Below are 10,000 nucleotides of genomic sequence, written 5' to 3' on the forward strand. Positions count from 1 at the left end.
GGTCTGGGTGCTTTGGGGGGTCCTGAAGAGTTGTGGAGCACCTTCAAGACCACCGTCCTTGATGTTGCCGGTGGATGCCTTGGAGCTCACCGCAGGGCAAAGAAGAATTTTGTCTCTCAAGGGACACTGGATACCATTGACCAGAGTCGCAGGGCCAGGCTGAATGGCAGAGCTGAGCTGTTCAGGGAGCTGAGGCGTAAAACTGTACGTGCACTGAGGGTGGACAAGGAGGCCTATGTGCGAGGAATCTGTGAGGGGTGGAGCATCACCTGTGGACAGGTGATTCTCGTCCCGCTTACAGGGGAATTCGCGCATTACGTTCATCCAAGCCCATCCCTCGGAGCACTGCAGTTCGAGCAGAGAGTGGTAGGCTCTTGACAGAGGAGTCTGAAGTGAAGGCCCGCTGGGCCGGTTACTTTGAGCGGTTGTACCAGGCTGATCCCCCAGCTGTCGAGTTGGACGTCAAGGGTGTTACAATCCCTGTTGCTGACCCTCGAATCAACTGTGGTCCACCATCGCTTGTGGAAACACGGGCTGCGGTGAACCAGTTGAAACGGGGCAAAGCTCCAGGGATCTGTGGCATCCATGCCGAACTTCTCAAGGCTGGTGGAAATGCTGCACTCGCGTCGTTGCATGCAGTTTTGTGCTCTGCCTGGAACACAGGCATCATCCCAACTGACTGGAAGAGGGGCCTTGTTGTCCCTCTCTGGAAAGGGAAGGGTGATCGCCAAGACTGCAACAACTACCGAGGGGTGACGCTGCTCTCAGTGCCGGGCAAGGTCTTTGCTCGGATAATTCTTGATAGGGTTCGCCACCATCTGCTTGAGCACCAGCGTCCAGAGCAGTCAGGCTTTACACCAAAGAGGTCAACGATTGACCGTATCCTTGCTCTTCGTGTCCTCACTGAATGCAGACGAGAGTTTCGGCAGGGGCTGCTTGCAGCCTATGTTGATCTCTGTAAAGCGTTCGATTCAGTGAATCGGGATGTCCTCTGGAGGATTCTTGGTCTTCGTGGGGTGCCACCGAAACTGATCGATCTGATGTCTGAACTCTACTCTGGTACTGAGAGTGCTGTGAAGTGTGGTGGTACCATCTCTGACTTATTTCCAGTTGTTACTGGAGTTCGTCAGGGATGTGTACTTGCCCCCACACTTTTCAACACTTGTATGGACTGGATTTTTGGGAGGATGTCGGAGAGATCAAGTTGCGGTGCATCGTTTGGCAATGTCAAGATCTCGGACCTTGATTTTGCAGATGATGCAGTCATCTTTGCGGAGACTTTAGACATCCTCTTGGGGGCCCTCGAGGTGCTGAATGAGGAGTCGGAGCCGTTGGGATTACGGATTTCTTGGGTCAAAACAAAGATCCAGGCTTTCGGTGACATCTTGGATGCTGCTGTCCTGTCTGTGTCTGTTTGTGGTGAGGATGTTGAGGTCGTGGATAGATTCACTTACCTTGGCAGTGATATTCATGTCTCCGCAGGTTGTGAGCCGGAGGTCAATAGACGTCTGGGTCGGGCCTGGGGAGTCATGGATTCACTGGATCATGGGGTGTGGCGCTGCCGGTACCTGTGCGGGAGGACGAAAGTCCGAGTCTTCAGGTCCTTGGTACTTCCAGTCTTGCTCTATGGGTGCGAGACTTGGACTTTGACCAAGGATCTGAGACGGAGACTTAATTCCTTTGGTACCAGGTCTCTTCGGAGAATCCTTGGCTATCGCTGGTCGGATTTTGTGTCCAACGAGCGGTTGCTGAGAGAGACTCGGATGAGATTTGTTACCTGCATAGTCCGTGAGCGTCAGCTGCGGCTGTATGGACATGTGGCTCGTTTTCCTGACGCTGATCCTGCTCACCAGATTCTCTCAGCGAGGGAGTCTCATGAGTGGAGGAGGCCAGTGGGCCGACCACGTGCCTCATGGTTGCAGCAGGTTGACCATCATCTCAAGGAGATGGGGATGGGCCTGGCATCTGCCTGGGGGATGGCCAGACGGAGGCCCCTGGAGTACCGGCGGAAAGTGGACGCAGCGACGCGCTGTTCTGGCACATGCTCCCATACCTGACCTGATATGTATATATATATATATATATGTATATATATATAAATATATATATATATAAATATATATAAATATACATATACATACATATATATATATATATATGTATATATATAAATATATATATATATATAAATATATATATATATATATATATATATATATATAAATATATAAATATACATATACATACATATATATATATATATATATACATATACACACACACATATATATTTATTTATAGATATATATATATATATATATATATATATATATATATATATATATATATATATATATATATATATATATATATATATATACATATATACCTATACATAAATATATATATATACCTATACATAAATATATATATATACCTATACATAAATATATATATATACCTATACATAAATATATATATATATACCTATACATAAATATATACATATATATACCTATACATAAATATATACATATATATACCTATACAGAAATATATATATATACCTATACAGAAATATATATACCTATACAGAAATATATATATATATATATATATATATATATATATATATATATATATATATATATATATATATATATATATATATATATATATATATATATATATATATATACACACATCTACATATGTATACGAGATCCGTCCAAAAAGTAACGGGACTGAGCCTGCTGTGTGCTCCACTTACACAACTTGAATAAACGGGTTGCGTCAGAGTCTTTCACAACATTCCAGCAATATATATGATTGGTGATTGTTGACTGTGATCATAGTGTGATTGTTTTTTACAGGTCGTGCTTTACACGTTGTCTAGTCTGAGTGGTCGCGCTTCGAGTCGCGAGCAGCGAGCCAATCTCTAGTTTCTTGCCAAGCTTGACAAAACACCTTCCGAATCCTTCGCAATGCTGCAGCAAGCCTACTGGGGAGGAAACGGTCACGAACACGTGCATTTGAATGGCTCAAGAGGTTCAAAGAGGGACGGGAGGAGGGTGAAGATGATCCATGGTCTGGAAGGCCTTCAACGAGCAGAACGGCGGACAACATCGAGCATGTGACGCAGATGGTGCGCGCAGATCATCGACTCACGGTGCCCATAATTGCTGAGGAACTTTCCATCAACAAGGACACTGTCTGGAACATCATCACTGAAAATCTCGAAATGCGCAAGGTGTGTGCAAAGATGGTCCCCAAGCTGTTGGCCGAGGATCAGAAACAGCTAAGAGTCACTGTCTGTCAAGACATTATCGAGCACCTCGAGGATGATCCAGACCTGCTCGGGAGAGTCATTACTGGCGATGAATCATGGATAATTGAATACGATCCCGAGACCAAATGGCAGAGTTGTCAGTGGAAAAGTCCGGCATCACCAAGACCAAAGAAAGCAAGGATGTCGAAGTCGAAGGACAAGGTGATGCTCATCGCATTTTTTGACATCAAGGGCTTCGTCCACTTCGAGTTTCTACCACAGGGTCAAACATTGATTCAATACGTGTGCAAGGAGATCCTCAGGTGCCTCATGAGATCAGTCCGGGACAAGAGGAGGGATCTGTGGGAGAACAACGCCTGGGTGCTCCACCATGACAATGCCCCTGCTCACAGTGCCCTGAGCATCCGACAGTTTCTGGCGGAGAAGAACGTGCCAACTCTGGAGCAACCCTCATATTCGATAGACTTGGCCCTTGTGATTTTTTCCTATTCCCCAAGCTCAAGGGGGTGATCAAGCGAACCCGATTTCCTGATGTGAAGGCCATCAAAAGGGCCTTGATGATGGAGCTCGAGGATTCCAGAAGAAGTCTTCTGGTGGTGCGTGGAGGTGGAGGAGAGGGAGAAGAGGATGGACAAGTGTGTGAGGCTGGAGGGAAACTATTTTGAAGGGGACAAGATGTGATTTCAGTATATTTTTTGGAATAAAATTTATGTGAAGTCAGTCCCATTACTTTTTAGATGGACCTCGTGTGTATATATATATATAGAATATATATATATATATATATATATATATATATATAGAATATATATATATATATATATAGAATATATATATATATATATAGAATATATATATATATATATATAGAATATATATATATATAGAATATATATATATATAGAATATATATATATATATATAGAATATATATATATATATAGAATATATATATATATATATATATATAGAATATATATATATAGAATATATATATATATATAGAATATATATAGAATATATATATATATATATATATATATATATATATATATATATATATATATATATATATATATATATATATACTGAACAAAGATATAAACGCACCAACCTAAATATCTAAGTCAAGATTGCCATTATGGGAAAATGGTCAAACCGATGATATGTTTGAGCAATGGTTCCTTTGTTTTGCTCAAGACAGATGTTCCCATTGAAATTGACCACTCTGAGTGTGTGGACTCACACGTTGAGTAATCCTTCCCATGAGCACCATGGGGCTTGACAGAGTGATGGTCAGTGAGCGTGACCAGGACACAAACACTCCCTATAGCTTGCCCTATAAAAGGCCTCGCCAAAATGTGGACTGGTGCCAAATGTCAACATGCCACATTTGTCACAAATCTTGAAGGAGCGCGCCATTGGCATGCTGAATGCTGGGACGTCAGTACGGGCCGTTGCAGCACACTTCAATGTCCACCACTCCACCATTAGCCGCCTGAGAACGCCCCTCAGAGAGACTGGAAGCACCGTGAACCGCCCACATGCCCGGCGACCACGTGTGACCACCGCCGGTCAGGATCGTCACATGAGGCTGCAACATCTCCGGGATCGACTCCGACCGGCCACGAGGACTGCCGATGAGACTGTCGGGCTGCATAACAGGCGCATTTCAGCCGAGACGGTGCGTAACCGCTTGAGGGAGGCCAACCTCCGAGCCCGCCGACCACACCGGGGACTCGACCTCACTGCAGTCCGGCGTCAGACCCGACTGAACTGGGCCAATGTTCACTTGCGCTGGACCCTCGCACGATGGAGGAGAGTGCTGTTCACCGATGAGTCGCGGTTCCAGCTGTATCGGGCTGATGGCTGACTCCGCGTCTGGCGTCGGGCTGGGGAGCGCTACACTGACGCCAATGTCCTTCGTCGGGTGTCACACGGTGGTGCCAGTGTTATGGTGTGGGCAGGCATATGCCATGGAGAGCGCACTCGGCTTCATTTCATTGAAGGCAACTTGAACGGGCAGCGGTACAGGGATGAGATACTCAGACCCATCGTCGTGCCGTTTGTGCGCCTTCACCATGTGACGTTTCAGCACAACAATGCTCGCCCCCATGTTGCCAGGATCTGCATGGACTTCCTCGGTGAGGAGGACATTGATGTCCTCGACTGGCCTCCATATTCTCCCGACATGTCGCCCATCGAGCACCTTTGGGACGTTCTTGATCGACGCGTACGACAACGTTACGCAGTCCCAGAGAACGTCCGCCAGCTCCGTGTGGCTCTCCAGGAGGAATGGGAAAACATCCCTCAGGCCACCATCGATAATCTGGTGATGTCCATGCGCCGGAGATGCACCGCTCTGCGCGACGCCAACGGTGGACACACCCGCTACTGACTGTGTGAACTCTGACAGTGACACCTCGGTTGTGTCGGCTGTTGTAGCGCAAAGACTGTCGCCAGAATCCTCAAGGAACTCTTTGAAATTTAATGCTCAATTGTCATGGATTCTATAACCAAATTGTTGTGAAGATTTAGTATTAATGAGTTCGAGGTAAAATAGTAACAATCGCTTGGTGCGTTTATATTTTTGCGCTTGGTGCGTTTATATTTTTGTTCAGTATATATATATATATATATATATATATATATATATATATATATATATATATATATATATATATATATATATATATATGTATAGAATATATATATATATATATATATATATATATGTATAGAATATATATATATATATACATACATACACGCATCTTGACATGTGCCCCAGGAGCATCTGTTATGCAAGCAGTCATATTACCGGGGACTGTATTTGCACAGCCCAGACCTCTTTATTGATAAAAGCCAGTTGAAAAGGACTGTGAGATGGCGTGTGGCCTGCCGTGTAAGGGTGAGTTGCCATCAGCAGCCAGGAAAAAAAAAGGACCATTTAGGACCTTGAAGACACCAGGCTGTGTTATCACCCGCTGCTGCACTCATCTGCGAATTTTTCATTTGCTGTGTTTTCTTCCCTTGAGGCACAGATCCTGGGCAATGGGTAATGTAAATATTAGAAATTTATACAGTTATAACCAACCTGTTTCTTTAGTTCAATTCCAAAAATGTAGCATAAGGATGCTACAAGTCTGCTAGCTTAGGTATGCAACGCACTTGTTTTATTATTTTTGGGACATGTATTTGAAATGTTGCACCCAGGGATCTGTGGGTAAGATGTACTTGGGGAAACTACACCTATATGCAGCACGAATATTTGACGACTCAGGTCAAGTCTAGCAAAAGGGCGGAGGGGGGGGATGGGGGTGGGTGGTAGTGTTGCAGTTCTGCAAAACCCCATGTCTCTAAGGAAATGGCAACCAACATACAGTGATCCCCAGGCAGTTATTTCGTTAGTCTTTGTGCAGTCAGACCTTCTCCTCATGTCTAGTGGGTTAACGGGAAGAATTGCGTAGCGTGGGTCTAATAGCTAGGTCTATTAACTATATCTCTATCTTGTATTCTGATTTCTCTTCCAACCCTTTCCTTTTTGCCATGGTACAAATCAAGCAAGCAAGCAAGCACACCACAATATGAATAGCAAACACACCACTCAGCCTCCCGTGGAAGAATCACCACAAGAACAAACACATGATGTGGCAAGTGCATGGTGCGCCATTTCATTCAAATCTGTGCACCAATTTCCAACGGCATCTCACCTTGCTCACCCCTCACTCCCCAAAAACTCACCACTTCGACCAACAACACTTACCGTACACGGGAAAAAATATTCCCGCACCTTCTTGTACTCCCATAATCGATACAATTTACCGCTAAACAGAGGCGTGCTGCATGAGTCAGGCTGTACTCGAACCGCGTGATGCAGGGACGAGCAACGGACATTGATAGCACCAACCGCATCTCACCGGGAGTGTCCCAGGTGAGCATGCGCGGTTGATACGACCCTCGTCTAGTCACCAGAACACGGCAAGGCAGGCGGTGGGGAGGGGTCGCACGAAGAATGATCCGGGAGTTATGTTCGGAGCTCCGGGCTGTGTCATGCCTGATGTGCGAATGAGACCGCTTCCGGTCCCAGGAGCCTGGCAGGGTGTGGCTCGGGCCGTTGTGGCCCAATAGAGAAGCGAGATTCGGGTCACAGCGCGTCGCTTCTGGTCATCACCCCACCCTTCGCTCGGGGTTTATAAAATCTGGATTGCTGAGCCGCTTGACCTGTTCTTCACCTCTCTGCTTCACCTTCTTCTTCACTGCTTCTCGTTGCTTCTGCCCGTCGCTGGCTCTTCGTTGCCTCTGACCGTCGCTGGCTCTTCGTTGCCTCTGTCCATCGCTGGCTCTTCCTTGCCTCTGCCCGTCGCTGGATCTTCGTTGCCTCTGCCCGTCGCTGGCTCTTCGTTGCCTCTGCCCGTCGCTGGCTCTTCGTTGCCTCTGCCCGTCGCTGGCTCTTCGTTGCCTCTGCCCGTCGCTGGCTCTTCGTTGCCTCTGCCCGTCGCAGGCTCTTCGTTGCCTCTGCCCGTCGCTGGCTCTTCGTTGCCTCTGCCCGTCTCTGGCTCTTCGTTGCCTCTGCCTGTCTCTGGCTCTTCGTTGCCTCTGCCCGTCGCTGGCTCTTCGTTGCCTCTGCCCGTCGCTGGCTTTTCGGTGCTTGTGCCCGTCGCTGGCTCTTCGTTGCCTCTGCCCGTCGCTACCTCTTCGTTGCCTCTGCCCGTCGCTGGCTCTTCGTTGCCTCTGCCCGTCACTGGCTCTTTGTTGCCTCTGCCCGTCACTGGCTCTTCGTTGCCTCTGCCAGTCACTGGCTCTTCGTTGCCTCTGCCCATTGCTGGTTCTTCACTCGCGGTTGGTGTTGACTGAGACATGCTTTTTCCACTATTCCGGAGGACCAGTGAGGAGCGCACGTTGCCACGAGCCCCAGCAAAGTGACTAAGCCAGAGATAATGTGCCAACTCTTGAGGTGGGAGTGCTGAAGCGGAGTGTCCCACGTAGGTACATGCGACACGAGCAGACCTATGCACGACTCGGTTAGATATCTTTTTCCTCACGCATCTTCTCTCCTCTTTCTCTTTCCACCCCTCTATCTCGTCCCCTTTGGATGCACAAAAAAGCATCCATTACTGACTCGCAATCACAGTTTCTTCTGACATGACACTGTACCCCCCCCCATATTGCACTACACCACACCTCCCACTCCCACACCTTAGACACCAGTATTTCTCCCTCCTACCTCCCCCAAAGTGTACTGGGTTGCGTTGGTCCGCCGACCACGCCAGGTATTGCAAGGCCCTTTATCCTCATCTGCTCTCTTTCTTTCTGGCTATCTAATCTTCCGTGTGTGTGTGTGTGTGTGTGTGTGTGTGTGTGTGTGTGTGTGTGTGTGTGTGTGTGTGTGTGTGTGTGTGTGTGCGTGTGTGTGTGCCTTGACGCCTGTCGTAGCATAAGTTAAGATTGTAGAAGTGATAACGGGATAAGTCTGCTCTGTGTCTGTTTTGTACATTGCTTGCCCTTTCGTCACACCCCACAAATTCCTTGCTATCCCTGCTGCACATAATAATAAACCCCATTCACTGTGCCACAAACCTTTCCTCGCTCGATTGTAAATAAATACTTTGTATAGAAATGTTCCCAGCTCGTTTTCATCTTTTCCTTCATTGGTCCAGCATGTTTCATATTCTCGCTAAGCCGGTACATCATCCCCCAACAATCTGTTTCCTAGCCGGTATGTCCTTGGGCAGTTGCGCTCAGCTGCATCTGATCCGGGAAGGTGATCCGGTTTGAACAAAGCATACCGAGGGTATGTCCCCTGGTAGTTGGATCACGTGACCATGAGGAAAACGGTATTTTTTATGAGACTGAGGACTCGAAGTCACATGGTCGAGTTATTGCCGTTCATGGTCGATTAATTCGCAACCTGCTATGGCACGAAGATATTTGTGTGTGACGGTCTGCGATTCTGGAGAGTCTGGTCGGAACCCGAAGTAGCTTCCCGCTCCTTGTTGTCTTCTCGACCCCGGGCCCGCAACAATTATATACATATATATATATATATATATATATATATATATATATATATATATATATATATACATATATACATATATATACATATATACATATATACATATATACATATATATACATATATACATATATACATATACATATATACATATATACATATATATATACATATATACATACATATATACATATATATATACATATATACATATATATATATATATATATATATATATATATATATATATATATATATATATATATATATATATATATATATATATACATATATATACATATATATATATATACATATATATATATATATATATATACATATATATATATATACATATATATATATATACATATATACATATATACAAATATGTACATATATATATATATATATATATATATATATATATATATATATATATATACATATATATACATATATACATATATACAAATATGTACATATATATATATATATATATATATATATATATATATATATATATACATATATACATATATACATATATATATATATACATATATATATATATATATATATATATATATATATATATATATATATATATATATATATATATATATATATATATATATATATATATATATATATATATATATATATATATATATATATATATATATATATAT

General features: G+C 44.0%; 1 protein-coding gene across 10 annotated transcripts in view; it reads right to left on the reverse strand.

Moving 5' to 3' along the window:
* Nucleotides 1–10,000, reverse strand: part of LOC147025186 (nuclear factor 1 A-type-like) — a 265,419-nt gene that overhangs the window by 72,983 nt on the left and 182,436 nt on the right. For 7 of the 10 annotated variants that reach the window (XR_015059376.1, XM_085885868.1, XM_085885866.1 and 4 more), the window contains one exon: nt 6,274–6,336. The exons of the other annotated variants lie outside the window; for them this stretch is intronic. Coding sequence is in view for 6 of the 7 variants with exons in the window: in XM_085885868.1 (XP_085741994.1) it covers nt 6,274–6,336 (63 nt within the window). In the remaining variant the exon portion in view is untranslated. The remainder of the gene's footprint in view (nt 1–6,273; nt 6,337–10,000) is intronic. 10 annotated transcript variants of the gene reach the window in all.

Source organism: Eptatretus burgeri, chromosome 6 (assembly GCF_056783735.1).
Source record: "Eptatretus burgeri isolate ZD-2024b chromosome 6, Ebu_testis_v1, whole genome shotgun sequence".
NCBI lineage: Eukaryota > Metazoa > Chordata > Myxini > Myxiniformes > Myxinidae > Eptatretus > Eptatretus burgeri.